General features: G+C 33.2%; 1 protein-coding gene across 9 annotated transcripts in view; it reads right to left on the reverse strand.

Moving 5' to 3' along the window:
• The window catches only part of ZNF148 (zinc finger protein 148), a 130660-nt gene that overhangs the window by 68249 nt on the left and 45428 nt on the right, over positions 1 to 16983 (reverse strand). For all 9 annotated transcript variants that reach the window (XM_079156195.1, XM_079156194.1, XM_079156193.1 and 6 more), the window contains one exon: positions 8772 to 9120. In XM_079156195.1, the coding sequence (XP_079012321.1) occupies positions 8772 to 9104 (333 nt within the window). In that variant the 5' untranslated portion in view covers positions 9105 to 9120. The remainder of the gene's footprint in view (positions 1 to 8771; positions 9121 to 16983) is intronic.

The raw sequence follows: 16983 nt of genomic DNA on the forward strand, positions 1-16983 counted from the left end.
TAAAAGTAATAGCATTCAACTTTGAGTAACCATAAAAATACAATATCAAGCAGACATTGGAGAACTTTTGGAAGAAAAAGAAATTGAGAAAAGTTCAAAATATGCTAGCAAGCAGATAGAGTAAATAAAAAAAAAATGATCCTATGTGCAATATGCATATGAAAAAAGCATAAAGTGCATACACCAAAATGTAGGTGGTGATTATATCTGAGACAAGGGTATAATAGGCTATTCTGGAGATACAGACACCTATGTTCATACAAAACCTGTATACCAATGTTCACAAAAGCTATATTCATAATAGCCAGAACCTAGAAACAATTACACTGTCCCCCAATACAAGAATGGTTAAACTACAGTACAACCATACTGTGGAATACTACTCTACAATAAAAAGGAACAAATTACTGATACACATAACAATTTGGATAATTCTCAATGACATTATGTTGAGTTAAAAAAAAAGTCTATCTCAAAAGATCACATACTGTATGACTTCACTGATAAAAACATTCTCAAAATGACACAGCTACAGGGATGGAAAAATGGATTTGGGATAGCCAGGGGTTAGGAATGGTAGGGAAAGGGAAAGAAATATGACTATAAATGGACAAATCTTGTCCCTTTCCCTTTCTGTCCACATGCCGTTTCCCTCATGAACCATTCAGCCCTAAAGCTGTAAGCTGGGACAGAACAAGGTATCCAATCCAAGTCAGGATGAAGAAGGCATCTGTGTGGAAAGGTGCCCAATAGAAGATGTCAGAGGTCAATTGGGGTGAGAAGATTCTCTTCACAGAATGGAAGCTCACCATGAGGTGTCGGGAGTTCAAGCAGCACTAGAAAGGGTCTACATTGTAGAAGAAAAGGAGACTGGAGCAAGGTTATGAGAAACTGAGTTAAGTGAAGAAAGTATCAGAGTTAGTGTGGATCAGCATAGTCTATCAAAACAACAGTGCCACAACGATAAGGATTCATATGGTGCTGAGTTCAAGCTGTTAAACCACATGCAGGGGGAGAAGGGCATCCATGCAGGGATGGGGTGGCAAGCACTGGTATGGGGTATAGAAGCCTAGGGACAGCTCCACTGAGAACAGAGTAACAGGCAATTATAAAGATAACAAAGCCAGGATTTGCACTAATATACTGTCTGACTGTTGGATTTAATTGGAGATATTTGAAGTGAATCTATCATTATTTCAATAATGATAGATGGATATTAAAAAAATTATAAAAGCAAATGTGTACATATATAAATGTATATAATCATGTATACAAAATATACACATATATATAGTATGTACACATATATATATAGTATATACATATATAGATTCATATTCTGAAGCAATGCCCACTGAGAGGCCTGGGAGCAGAAATATCCCAAAAACAGGGCACAACATGTTGAAAATCAAGATCTTAGTTTCTCAATATCATTCTCCACTAAAATGAACTGGAACTCCTTGGGGAAATAGTTGACTTTAGGACTGAGGCAGGAAAAGTACAAGATAAGCCTAGATCATCTTGTGCCAGAAAGGAAGAAAGATTTCAAAGATTGATGGGCATATTAAAGACATAGAGCCAGTTTGAAGAGGATTCCATTGGCCTAATCTTAAACAAACAAAGCATTAAAATAACTTAATGCAATGATTAAAATCTAGCTTGTGAATAAAATAAAAAATCTAAGTTTATGTTAATGCACATCAAAAAATGAATAAAATTTTTAAATGGGAGGAGAGGAAGTAGGGATATAGCTCAGGAGTACAGCACCTGCCTAGCATGCACAAGGCTCTGGGTTCAAACCCCAATACTGAAAAAAAAAATAAGTAAATGAAAGAAAGAGAGAGAGAGAGAGAGAGAAATAAGATTAACTCTGCAGTGACAAAGAGTAGCAGATAACACCACCTTATGAACTGAACAAAGTCAATCAGAATGAAGGCCACAAAAAGCATGTGCCAACTGTCAGAATGTAATGAGGAGAAATTGCAGCATCACGTCTACAATATTCCTACCAAAGATGGGTAACTTATGTGAAAAAAACAAATCAGATAAATCCAAGTCAAGACACATTCTGAAAAATAAATGCAAATGCAAAAAATAAATTTAAAACCTGAAGAACTAACCTAGATTAATGACAACTAACAAGGGATAACAATTAAATACAACATATAATTTCAAACTGGGTCTTTTTGCAGATAAACTTTAACTTTTGGCAACACCAACAGTCCTCTCTCAGTAACTGACAGACTAAGGAAAGACACAAAAGAACTGAAGAACATAACTACACAACTTGGCCTAACTGACATGGATAAAAAAGTAACTCACCCAACAATAGCCAGACACATATTCCTTTCAAATGAATATAGAATATCAATCCATTAGATCATAAACTAACCACTGATACAAAAATCTTAATAAATTTAAAAGAACTGATATCATACAATATATATTCTCTGACAACAAAGATTAGATATCAGGGATAAGATGATATCTGAGAATTTCAAAATATTCACAAGAGTTCTAATTATTCATCAGTCAAGAAGAAATCAAAGGAATTTTAAAAGTATTTTGAATTGTACTATAATGAAAACAACATATCAAAAGCAGTGCTTAGAGAAAAATTTAGAGCTTCAAATGCTTACATCAAACGAAGGAAGGTCTAAAATCAGTCATCTCATCTTCTACTTTTAAAAGCTAAGAAAAGAAGAGCAAATGAAAACCAAAATAATAAAAGTAAGGAAACAATAAAGAGTAAAAATTAATGGAAGTTAAATAATAATAAAATTTTTTTAAAAAACATCAAAACTTGATTCTTTGAAGAGATCAGAAAACTGTTAAATATCTACCCAGCTAAATTTAAAAATAAGCAAATTACCAATATCGGGAATAAGAAAACATCACTATAGGTCCTTTAAACAACAGAAATTATACAGAATATATCCATTAAATAATTAAGATAGGGACAAATTCCTTGAAAAGTACAATTTACCAAAACATAGTGAACCCAAAAATTTAAATCTGAATAGACTTATGCATGTTTAAAAATTAAATTTGTAATTTAAAAACATTCCTAACAAGAAAACTCAGGTCAGACTAGCCTTACAGGTGACACCTATCAAATATGTAAGGTAGAAATAATACACAAACTCTTTCAGAAAATAAAGGAGGAAATACTTCCTAACCCACTTATAATGAAGTCCGCATACCTAAATACAAAGATATCACAAGAAGATACAACTACAGATTAATATGCCTCATGAATATATATATAACAATTTTTAAATTAGTAAGCTGAATGCAAAAACATATAAATAAAATGACACGTCATGAACCAGTGTGGTTTATCCCAGGAAAGCATGATTTAACATGTGAAAATCAATCAATGTAATTCACTGCATTAAGAGAATAAGAGAGAAAAAAATTATATGGTCACATCAATATATGCAGAAAAAGCATTTAAATATCCCTTCATGGTTTAAAAAAAAAAAAAAACTCAATAAATACAGAAGAAAACTTTTTCAACCTAATGAAAATCACCTATGAAAACCCTATAGCTAACAAAATTCTCCATGGCAAAAGTTGGATGCAGTCTCCTTAAGATGTGGAACAAATCAAAGATGTCTACTCTTACCACTTCTACTCATCAATTATTCTGTAGGCCCTAGTCAGTGCAACAAGGAAAGAAAAAGAAAAAGGCATATAGATTGGAAAAGAAGTAAAACAAGGACAACATGATACTAAACAAACCTAAAGAACATATAAGTATAAGAACTAATAAGTAAATGTTAACAGTCTCAGGATACATGTTCAAAATAAAAAGAATAAGCAACATTTCTACATTCAAGTAATAAAATTTTTTAAAATGGCATTTTAAAATATGTCCAATTACTCTACACTGAAAACTACAGAACGATGCTGAAATAAATTAAAGAAAACTTAAATAAACATAGAGATATATCATGTTCATGAACTAGAAGACGGTATTATTTAAATGTTGCTTTTCCTCAAATCAACATACAGCATCAATGCAATCCCAATCAAAACTCAGTTGGCTCTTCTAGAAGTTGAAAGGTTGATTCTATGCTTTCCATGCAAACACTAAGGATATAAAATAACCAGTCTCCTTAAAATAGTCACAGGATATATATAAAAGAGTCACAGTCTGTTTTTCAAAAGTAACGAAAATGGAGGTCTTAACACTATCTGACTTAGAAATTTACTATGAAAAACAGCAATCAAATTTAAAGATGAATTAAACATAATGAAAACTCAAGAGATATAAGATTTGCACAAAAATGTACCAAAAGAAGACTCATACAAAAAATTCATAGCAGCTTTATTCATAATGATTCAAAGAGAACAAAAATAACCATAAGGAAAGTGAGTAAATAAGTTTCAGAATATTAAAATAGGACACTAATTAACAAGAAAAAAGAATGAACTACTGATATTCAACCAACATGGATGAACCTTAAAAACAATGCTGAGCAAAAGGAGACAGATACAGTTAAATATAATGTCGTTTACATGAAGTTCCCAAGGAACAACAATAATCTATGATGAAATAATCATTAACAAATTGTGAAGGGGATTGACTACAAAGAAATATAAAGAAAACTTTTAGGATGATTGCATATCCTTTACCTCATCTATATCTTGATGGGTTGTAGACTATATAAGTTTATACAGTTGTCAAAATTCTTAACTATAAACTGAGTCTCAGCATTTTCCTTTAAGCTTTTCCAATTAAAAACAAAATGTATCTTTTCACTCAAATAATATCCGACTGACTTACAGCCCAGGAACTAGAAAACACAAAATTTTAGAGGCAGACTTTAGGAAAGAAACCTTAAAGCATACTGTATACTGACAAGAGTCCTGCAAGCAAAGATAGGCATAAGTAAGTTAGTTAACATAATGACGATCACACAAAAGAGAAAGCAAACAACTTAGACTGCCAAATGAAAAATACTACAGGCATATACCATGTTCAAAATAAAAGAGTAAGGTCATAATGACCTTGAGCAATTAAACTAATTTGATTACACTTAATGCATAAGATACAGGAGAGGAGATTTGAACTACTGTAGAAGTTGGATAAGAAGGAACCTGATGCCAGATGCAGTGGTGCACACCTGTACTTCAGCTAGTCAGGAGGCTGAGGCAGGAGGATCACAAATTACAGGGTAGGCTCAGCAGCTAAGAAAGACCCTATCTCAAGAATAAACAAAACAAAATAAAAAGGGCTGGGGAGGTAGTTAAGTGGTGAAATACCTCTGAGTTCAATCTCCAATACTTTGGAAAGAAAAGAAAAAAAGGACCTGATTATAAGGATTATTTCCATGTATGCAAAAAAAAAAAAAAAAAAAAAAAAGGTTCATTTTACCTGTTTGGCACCGAGGAACCACAGAAAAGTTTTAGTAGGGGAGTGAGAAGTTACACATCTCATATGGGAAGATCACTATAGAAACTACCTAAAGGATCAAGAAAGGCTCAGGCATTCACCAAGATAGACCACATTCTTGTGAGGAAAACGGTACACTCATACACTGCTGGTGGGACTGTAGATTAAGCTGTATGGAGGAGATGACTCAGAAAACTTGGAATGGAACCACCATTTGACACAATTATCCCACTCCCTGGTTTATACCCAAAGGGCTTAAAATCAGCATACTATAGTGATACAGCCACATCAATGTTTATAACAGCTCAATTCACAATAGCTAGATTGTGGAACCAACCTAGATGCCCTTCAATAGATGAATGGATAAAGAAACTGTGGTGCATATATAAAATGGAATATTATTCAGCCTTAAAGAAGAATGAAATTATGGCATTATGCTGGTAAATGGATGGAGTTGGAGAATATCATGCTAAGTAAAACAAGCCAATCCCAAAAAACAAAGGTCAAATGTTTTGTCTGATATGTGTTTTGTGATATTGACACATAAGGGGGGGGTGGTAAGGGAAGAACGGAGGAACACTGGATTGTGTAGAGGGAAATGAGAGAAGGGGCAGGGGGAAGGATAGATGGTAGAATGAGACAAACATCATTATCCTATGTACATGTATGATTACACAAATGGTGTGACCCTACATCGTGTACAACCAGAGAAATGAAAAGGTGGACTCCATTTCTGTTTAATGAATCAAAATGTATTCTACTGTCCTATATAACTAAATAGAACAAACAATTAAAAAAAAGTCCACATTATGGATAATAAAACACTCTTAAATTTAAAAGGAAAACAATCATATGGTATTCATAACTTTGACAATAATGGAATTAAACTAGGGAAAAAAAACTGGAAAATACCCAAAATACTTGCACATAAAGCAATGTACCTCAAAGTAACACATGGATGGAAAGAAGAAATCTCAAGAGAAGTTAGACATATTTAACTAAATGAAAATAAAAATGCAAATGGGATACAGCTAAAGCAGTATTCCAAGGAAGTTTATAGGGTTGAATGCATACATTAGAAAATAAAGATCTAAAATAAATAACCTAAGCTTTTCCCTATAGAAAAAAAAAAAAAATTTAAATCTACAGTAAACCTAAGAAATAGCAGAAATCAATGAATTAAAAAAAGGAAATTGATAGAAAAGTCAAAAAAAAACAAAACATCTTTAAAACATCAATAAAATCAGTAAACCTGTCCTGGGAAAAAGGGGAAATGGGGAGTTAGTTCAACAAATAGTTTCAGTTTTTGCCAGATAAAGTTCTAGCAAGGCTGGGGGTGTAATTTAGTGGCTGAGCATTTGCCCAGCAAGTCTAAAGCTCTGGATTTGATCCCCATTAATACTTCTAGAGAACTGTGGTACAGTACTATGAATATAATTCACACTACTGAACTATAAATTTGAGAATGATAAAAATGGTAATTAAAAAGTTAAGTCTATAGCCATGTTAAGAGAAAAATAGAGAATATATAAATTACTAATATCAGAAATTAAAGAAAGCAAACTCCATGGACACTAAAAGGATAATAAGAATGCCAAGAACAGTTTCATTATCACAAATTTGATAACCTTGATGAAATGGACCAATTCCTTGAAAGACACAATCTAATAAAATTCACACAAGAAATATGACAATCTGAAAATGTCTACATCTACTAGAGAAATTTAACCAATGATTTACAACTTTCTGAAACAGAAAGCACAAGGCCCAGAGAGGTGTGCTGGTGAATTCTACTAAACATTTCAAGGAAGAAATTATACCAGGTCTGTACATTCTCTTCCAGAAAACAGAAGCAGAAGGAATACTTACTAATTTATTCTATGAAGTCAACAGTACTCTAAAACCAAAACAAGACAATAACATTATCAAAAAACTACAGACCAACACCTCTCATAAGCACAGATGTAAAAGTCCTCAAAACATTATCAAACCAAATCCAAGAGTATATAAAAAGAATTATACTTGAAATTTATTCAAGACAGGCAAGATTGATTCATCATTTGAAAATCAATTAATATAATACATGATATCAACAGACTGAAAAAGTACTACCACAGGCTAGGTAAAAGTTGGCAAGCCTATGTGTCAACATCTCAGAGTAGAAAATAAGGCAAAACTCCACTCTTGTGGAGTATATAAACCAATTACAGAGACAGACACTGAACAGGTAAACAAAAGTTCCTATTGCAGAGACTCAATCTAGAGTCAACAGAAGTGGCAGGGTGATTATGACTGAAGCACTATTTAGGTTAAAAATCAGGGACAGGATATGACTGGGGGGGAATATTACAAGTAGAATATACGAAGATCCCTAAAGCAAAAGTACAATGACTTAGATAACCTTAAAGGAATCCGGTTTTAAAACCGCAGAAAGAAGAAATGAGACTTACATTATAGTGATCATGGGGTCAAAATGAAAGTAGAGAAGGCAAGAAAGACTGAGTGCTCACAAAAGACTGCCTTAGAGCTAGATGCAGTGGCACACACCTGTAATCCCAGCGGCTTGGCAGGCTGAGGCAAGAAGATCTCGAGTTCAAAACCAGCCTCAGCAAAAGCGAGGCACTAAGCAACTCAGTGAGACCCTGTCTCTAAATAAAATATAAAATAGGGCTGGAGATGTGGCTCAGTGGTCAAGTGCCCTTGAGTTCAATCCCCAGTACCCACTCTGCTCCCTCCCCCCAACAAAGGACTACCTTAGGTACTAAATCATTGAATGGTGATGTCTGTTGTAGGTAGAAAAGAGTGAAGGGTTGATATACTTTAAAAAGATACATATTAAGCAAGTGGAGAATACAAAGAGGACACAATATGTGTGTATCACAAAAAGTTGGTGAAGGCAAGGAACTGGTATACATATAGCTCATTGGGTAGAGTGCATACTTATTGGAATGCATGAGGCCCTGGTTCAAATTAAGCGAGCACTACCAAAAAAAAAAGAGTGAGAATTTCTAAAAGTAGCAGAATTTGAAGGACAAACCCTTGAGTGTGTGATATTTTTCTAATTATGTTTACGATTCAATATTCCTATTCTTTAAAAACAAGTTAAAGTATCATTACAAATTAAGCACTTAAAATTCAATACACACATAATGCTGAAAAATGTTATACTAGAAAAGATAAATTTCTAAAATTATGTAATATGAAATTTAGTTTTGCCTTTCAAGTATGATTTCTGTCAATATTTTAGTGGATACATTCAAGGGCAATATTTAGCCTTTAAAGGTCTTTTGATATTTCTTCAAAAACAGTATTAAGACAAAATTAATATATTTTAACCATAACTTCAATATCTTATAAAGGAATTACTTACAGGGACATTAAGTGCATACTGAAGTCCTTGAGGAAGTCTTTCATGTGCTTCCAACTGTTCTTCATCATTTTTCACTGTCTCCTCATGGACCATGAGTTCATCATGTGATATCATATCCTGTTGTCTCATTTCACTTTCTTGTAACACTTCATCAGCAGCAAGAATCTCCTGGTGTGGCATACTTCGATCCTGAAGTACTGACTCCTGCAGTTCTCCAGACACAGTAGACTGGCCAGACACTCCACCCATTACAACCATTGCCCTGGAAGACTGCATTTCGTCTATGCCGCCACATTTAAGAAACAATCCTTCCAGTTTGTCGTCAATGTTCATGCTTAAGTATAACTGCCTAGAAAGACCAAGTGTGGCAACAAAGCATAAGAAATTAGTTTTATATGTCTAATTGACATTTCTTTTTATTTCAAGTTATGAAAGGTACACATTCGAATAAAAATTTTTATCCAAGAAGTTCAGAATTTTTAAATTACCAAGATAGGTTTCCAAAGGCTAGTAGAGTACATTTTTATATTAAGGTATAAAATTCTAATCTACTTCATTATTGAAAAATGAATCTGCCATAAGGCAAATTGGGGGAAAGCATTTTCAACTCTAAAGAACCCATATCCTTTAAATGCATTAAAGTATCTTAAGTCAAAAAGGATATATTTGATTAGGCCTTTTCTGACAGAGAACACCATCAGGCAAATCATTAAAAGACAACTTAAAAATAGTCATCAATCATATAAAAATAGTCATATTGATAATCAAAGACATCAACACTAAAACAATGGTACTGTACTCATCCACAACTCTGGTAAAAACTGTTTCAAACACATCCAATACTAAGGTAGTAAAAAAGAGAGAGACAAATAATCTACAGAAGGAATATCAAGAGTATTTTCAAAGTCAATTTCGTAGTATATAACTAAAGCCACAAAAATACACAACCTCTTAAGCCAGTAATTCTAAGTTTAGAAATTTATTCTGATGAAAACAGAAGTGTACACAAACATACACAGAAAATTGGTGTTTATGTAAATCAGCAAAAATCATCACAATAAAAAACTAGAAGTATACTATGTATTAAAGAAACAAGTTAAAATATGTTTCAACATATTTTTCAGAACTGGAGTATAGTAACGGTTGCCAGCTGTACCACTCAGTAAATTAAAAAAACAAAAATCAGTAAACATTTCAAATAAGTGGATGTTAATGTAGTTTTTAAAAATAATAATAAAATCAGAATAGTGGGTGCCTTTTGAGTGGGGAAGGGCCACTGCTGATAGGAGGAAGAAAAGGGAAGCTTTCTCGGACACGGTAATGTTTTTTCTTGAAAGGAAGGCTGATTGCACAGGCAGACTATAAAATTTCAAGATGTGCACCTGTGATAGCTGCATTTTTCTTTTGGTTATTATAAGAAGGTGAAGTTTGTTGAAGTTGAAAAATAATTCATACAGTCATAAAAAGTTTTCTTGAAAAATATTTGAAGATTTGGGGAAATATCCCAAATTTGGTAAAGGGAATATATGCAAATGTATGTGTGTGTGAATGTACTAAGATTATCTAAAATAGTAATGACATCGACATTATCACAGGGTGATTAATATACATTTTTTTCTTATTTATATTTATCTCTGATTTCACAACTTTCTATACTAAATTATTACTTTTATGAATGTTTTAATGTGTTAAAATGTAATAATATGGTCATTACTACTACATTTTAAGTCACACATGATTAAATAGATTGTAATAAGGAATTAAGAACACCATAAAAATAATTACATTACCTTATTATTATAAAAAGGAGAGACAATATTTTAAATATGTTCTTCTAATTTAGCTATAAAATCATATTCCACTATAATGACTAATACGATAATCAGGAAACCCAAAGAGATTTCATCTCAAAGAAGATCAAAATGTTGTTATAAAGTTGTCTTTTAAAAACTACTATTACTGTCAGATTACATTAAGTAAATACAACATTCACTACCTAATGTGAAGGCCTTACAATTAGTGATGCACTACATTTCAGTTTAGTTACTTCTTTCCCAACTAAATCACATGAAGATCACTTCCTTAACCATGGTTTTCAGAGGTCAAATAAATAAGTTAAAGTTCAACTACTGCAGAAACCAAAATACTCTTTGATTTTTTTTAATGTTTTTTAGTTGTAGGTGGACACAATATCTTCATTTATTTATTTTTATGTGGTGCTAAGGATCGAACCCAGTGCCTTGCATGTGGGAGGCAAGTGCTCTACCACTGAGCCACAGCCCCAGTCCCTACTCTTTCATTTATTAAGGATAACATCAAGGGAATAACCTTTACTTAAATAAACAGTTAAAAAAAAAAAAAAAAAAAAAGCCTTACTAACAGCAGAGTAAATAAAAGCATAATTCATACTTGATTTTCTTGCTTTCCTTGATAAGATCAATCATCAATCACTTTTTAAAATCTTTAGGTAACAAACCTAAAATCTTAAAAGTCAAAGATTTTAAATATATTACCAATTAATTGCTCTTTTCAAATATCCCACTTTTACACATTTTTTAGAGAATAAACTATCCTACAACTATGTGAATGTTTTTTAAGGCCAAACGGGTTATTCTGGCCAATTCTTCAGAAATCCTTACAAATCAATTATACTCTTTATTCTAAACTATTTTACTTTTTTCTTCAAGAATGTAAAAAGTCCCTAAATTAGTTACAAATCTATACATACAGGGGGCCATCATTTACCACAATTTTTTGTTGTTATTAGTCACATACACCCTTATTTTGAAAAACTTATGAGTTTTTAGAGAATACGAGAGATGTCAAAGAGGTTACTAAAAGATCAACTTAAAGAAACTGACCTAAGGGCACACTGTGATTTTTTTGTTTAAAAAAAAAAAAAAAAAAAAAATTCAAACTTAAAGCCTAATTTGTTGACTAGTCCAAGCTCTGTATTTCCCTAATGAAATATAGCTCAACTTCAATATTTTGATCATGCACTTCATCAACTTTACAAATTTTAGTGTAACTTAATATTATGCATACTATTTAAAATTATATTCCCATTTTATTACGCCTGTAAAATATGAATTTTTACTACCTGTATTCCTAACACCAATCTGAAACAAGTACTGAAGAAGTACAAGTACTTTGGAAACAGACAATGTTTTTGGGAAAAAAGGTATAAAAGTACACAACAGTGAGGGACTTGGAACAGTAAGACAGCACATCTCAATAAAGGAAGTTAACTAATAAAGGAAATAGAAATATTGCAAGTAGAAGACAAACTTGACCTATTCAAAATTTTTTCTGAAAACAGATCGTGGGCAAAGGAAAAGGACTCTGTCCTCCTTTTAACCCATAATTCCTTAATCCTACGGTTCCAAATTAAGTCAGACATTTGGAGTTAAATTGGATAACCTCGACATTGTTTCTGAGACAACTGCCCTGAAATATCAGAAAATACTACGATATTTACACAGACTTCAATATCAATGACTACTACTCAAAGTTTTAAAATGAGCTTTAGAAATAACAAAGTAAAAACTGCATGTACTCTTGACCTAGCAACCTCACTGCTAGGGATATACCCAATCTTATAAGTTATTTATACATTTGGCCTACGAACATACATGAACCAGGATGTTTGATGCAACTCTTTTACAGCAAAAGACCAGAAACAATCTAAGCATCCACTGATACGGAGACTTATTTACATTAATGATTTAACCATACAACAGAATGCATACAATAATAAAAGGAAAGAGGTTAGCCGTATGTGCTGCTTACACAACATAAAGCAAGTGGAAAAAAAAAATCAAGGTTATATAGACAGTAAGACCCTTTCTACATAATTTTTTTAAAAGATAAATAGCTCTGATCAACAGTTATTCTGGAGAATTTTTTCTTTTTCTGGAAAGAAACAATGGAATTTGGGAAGTCAAATAAGAAAAGGATTCATTTCTTCAGGGAAAAGACTGATCTTGATCTTTTGTTTTATTCTTTTTTCAAATCATGTAAACATAAATATATATGTATATATTTTTATATAATATATATTTTAAGTGTGTGCGTTTGTGTGTGTGCATTGTTTTTAAACAAGGCTGCAGATCAAAGCAGGGATTCATGCACATCAGATAAGCATTCTTAAAATTGAGCTACACCACCAGTCCTTCTTTTTCTATTCTAATTTTACAATAGGGTAACAGGTGTGGGTAATATGATTGGCTCCAGATTTTGTTTTTCATATTTATTTCAAAAGAAAGAGTTATTTTTAAATGTGTTTTCAGACAAAATGAGGCACATCTAAATCACACACTTTAATTTGTATCTGGGCACAGTAAACAGGACAGGAAAGGAAACAAGGCCCACATATAAAGGATTCCAAAAGCCTATGAAGAAAGGAAAGAGTACAAGCCTATGCTACAAAAAATGATAAAGTAGGAAAAGGACATTTTTGTATTGTCCTTGCAACTTCGCCTTCTAAACCATAATAGTTTCACCTCCCCCCCATAACTCTTAGGTGGTCTCAGTTAAAGTTCTCATGCCTCACTGCTCGTTCAGAAATCTGAATACAACAAAGGGTACCAAGTTCAAGACTTAATACAAGCTACTTCTTAGTAATTATCAGGGAGGCTCAGCAAAGTATAAAAATAAAAAAAAAGATGTGATCAATTCACATGAATAGTTAAATATCTCTCCCTGTTTACCCCTCATAAAGCCAACTAATGTGCCTATGATTAATGGAAATTCAAGGGTTAGGAATATTACACTGGAAAGAAAAAGAAATACTGCTTCCCTTAAATCATATCTCTCACATAAAAGACTACTCTGGAAGGAGGGGGGGAAAAAAAACTAAACAATGAGTTCCCATGAATCTCTAACTGGGGAAAAAGAAAATAGGTGGAATAATAATCCACTCTGAATATCCTGTGAAGACTTTTATAACTGGACAAAACTTGGGCAACTGACACCAGAGTGTGCAAAATGGCAGAGCTGTTAAGAACCAAGAAAAGATGCATAGTGATGTCCTTGGACTAATTTAGCTAATGATGGGACTATAATCCTGCCTCCTGTGTTCAGGTTACCCAGAGGTGACAAGGCTGAAAACTAGAACTGAGGAGAGGAGAAAGAAAGGAAGAGGCCAAGCTGGAACCAAGTTCTCCTAAATCTCCCTTTAGCAGAGTACTTCACTCTGCATACTTCCCCCACTTACAAATTTATTCTCTCCTATAATCATCCCTCTGCCTAAGAAGTGGAAGGTATGGGAACAGAGGTATTTAGGGGGCTGCCAAAGTTTCCTGATCCTTCATTCACTTATTAATGTGGACCAATTGCATCTGTTTCCTTTCTTTACACTTTGCTAAGCCTCCCTGAAAATAATAAACTAGACAAATAGCATGTGTTAAGTTTTAAGCACGGGACCTTTCTTGTATTTGGATTTCTGAATGTGCAGTGAAGCATGAGAATTTTGGCTGAAATTGCCTAAGAGTTATCAGAGGGAAAGATAAAAACTATTATGATTTAGAAGAGAGGCACAAGGACAATACAAAAACATACTTTTCCTACTTCATCATTTTTTTGTAACATATGTATGTGCTGTTTCCTTTTTCCAGAAGCTTTTGGAAGCTTCCTTTTGTTTGTGTGTATGTGTATTGGGGGGCCTTGTCCAAACCCCTACCCCGACCCACCTAGCATCCTTTCCTGACAAATATTTGGCTCAGCTATATAAAAATGATCCTAACTATAGCAGTTTAGCTAACGCTCTAGTATTTAAGTCTAGTAGCAAAGATGAACTTAAAGAGAACATAAATATATCAATATCACTTTCTCCTGTCTTTCAAAAGAGAGAGCTTACTCTTCTTGTTGTCATCTTCTAATTTAATGTTTCTGATCATCTAATTGCAATTAGAAACAATTAGAAACTAAGCTTTACAGATTTACGAGCTGACCAAGCAAATAAGCTTTGAATCAGTGCTTTTAACGATAAATTAAAATATGCAGATTTAATACAAGCATTGTAACAATGATTTCAAAACTTCAGGCAACTGTTTGGACTTCTTTTCAAAAGACAAACTTAACAAAAGGATAATATATGGACAAACTGGGCATTACGACTCATTCTTAATCAACTACAAGGCACTGAAAATGTTCAATGAGGTTTTTAAATGGGGTTTTAAGAAATTAATGAGGAAATTATCTTTATAAATGTATTAATAGGTATGTGTTTGTATTCTAAGTTTGAAAGATTATGGTAACCTGGAAAAAAAGGATAACTAACAGGATGAGGACATACTAGATATATAAGATACTGTGCTGGACACCTTTATACAGATTACCTTATTACTTAATATTTATAATAATCTTCAAGACAGTAGTAATGCAAAGACAAAGAAACTGGGGCTTACTCAAGACCACATAGGTAAGAAGTAAACTGGAATTTCAAATCAAGTTTATTGATTCAATGCACTTTTTATCATATCATACTACTTCCTGACTTTTAAAGGCCCTGGGGCTGGGCATGGTGGTACACACCTGTAATCCCAGTGGCTCAAGAAGCCAAGGCAAGAAGATCTCAAGTTCAAAGCCAGCCTCAGCAATGGCAAGGCCCTAAGCAACTCAGTGAGACCCTGTCTCTAATAAATACAAAACAGGGCTGGGGATGTGACTCAGTGGTTAAGTATCCCTAAGTTCAATCACCAGTACCAAAACAAAAACAAAAACAAAAGGCCCTGGAAACCTTAAAGTCCTTGAGCTCATTCTCATCTCATCACCTACTTCTGAGGCCTCTCCATCACCACTGCCTGGCTTGGCAAAGCAATCTCCATAACTGAGTACTCCATCTCATGGCTAACACAGGAAATCTTTGAGGCAGAATCCTTATTTCTTCTTAAAGTGGACTGAACCCTTAGTATATTCTCTACTTTCCAACTTCACACCTTAGTGAATTGCTCTTTAGCCAGTCTTTTCTTCATAAGTTTACCTACACCCTCTTAAATTAACTTTCTTCCTCCATTTTTTCTTCAAACCATTGCCAGAAAAATCTTCTACTTTTCCATTTTCAATTAGAAATTTTTTAAAATCCTAAATATGGCTAATAAATCAAAGACCAAAGAAAAGATGACTAAGTTTTAAAATGAAAACAGGAATGGTGGCAAATGTCTTTAATCCCAGTGGCTCAGGAGGCTGAGGCAGGAGGATTCAAAGCCAGCCTCAGGAAAAGCAAGGTGCTAAGCAACTCAGTGAGACCCTGTCTCTTAATAAAATACAAAATAGGGCTGGGGATGTGGCTCTGTGGTCAAGTGTTCCCAAGTCCAATCCCCAGTACCAAAAACCAAACAAACAAATAAATAAAATGAAATAATAACAGATTTGAAGGCCTGTACCACAACCATCTAAAATCCTTATCCCCTTCAGATCATACAAGGAGTATCTATATGCCACTTACCACTTTTAATTAATCTGCATTCAAACATGAAAGTAAGAAATATTTCTCATTTAACATCCCACATTTCTGTTTTATTTATTGAATTAGGCAGTAATATTATTTTCCATCAACTGTAACTGTATAATGTGGAACTTCAATTATATACTACAAGTCAAAACAGTATGGTGGTCAAGCTTAAGAAACTAAATATCATTGTATTTCCTAAGCAGATAATTTTCAACTAAAATATTCTCCCAAATTCAACAATCCCCCACCCTTATACCAGAACCAATTACACCTAAAAAGAAACTTCACTTTAGGCAGGAGAGGCACTCAAAGGAATTTGTTCTGGAAACAAGAAACAGAACAGCTAGATCTTACAAATTACTTCTGATCCAAATCATTTTCAGCAAACCTCTTTTGTATGGAGGATGCCAGTTACATTAATTTTTAACATCCAGTTAACATGTCAGTTACACCAATTTCTAACCTATGCATGACTCATTAAGAAATTATATTTTTTAAATGATAGCATTAAAAATACAAATATCAAAGCTGGGGATATCAAAGCATGTGCAAGGCCCTGGATCTGACCGCAGCAAACCATCCTCACCCCAAATCAAAACAGAAAAGAAACATAAATATCAGTCTTAGGATAATTTGGTAAGATGAAGAAATCAATGGTCAATACAAAAAAAGTTTAAAAATTTTTACCATTTGTCATTCCTAAAAAGTTTTCTACTTTTTTTCATCCTTCAGAATATAGTTATAAGCTGGGCATGGTGG

The sequence above is a fragment of the Sciurus vulgaris genome (genome assembly GCF_902686455.1).
Source record: "Sciurus vulgaris genome assembly, chromosome: 10".
In the NCBI taxonomy this organism is placed as follows: domain Eukaryota; kingdom Metazoa; phylum Chordata; class Mammalia; order Rodentia; family Sciuridae; genus Sciurus; species Sciurus vulgaris.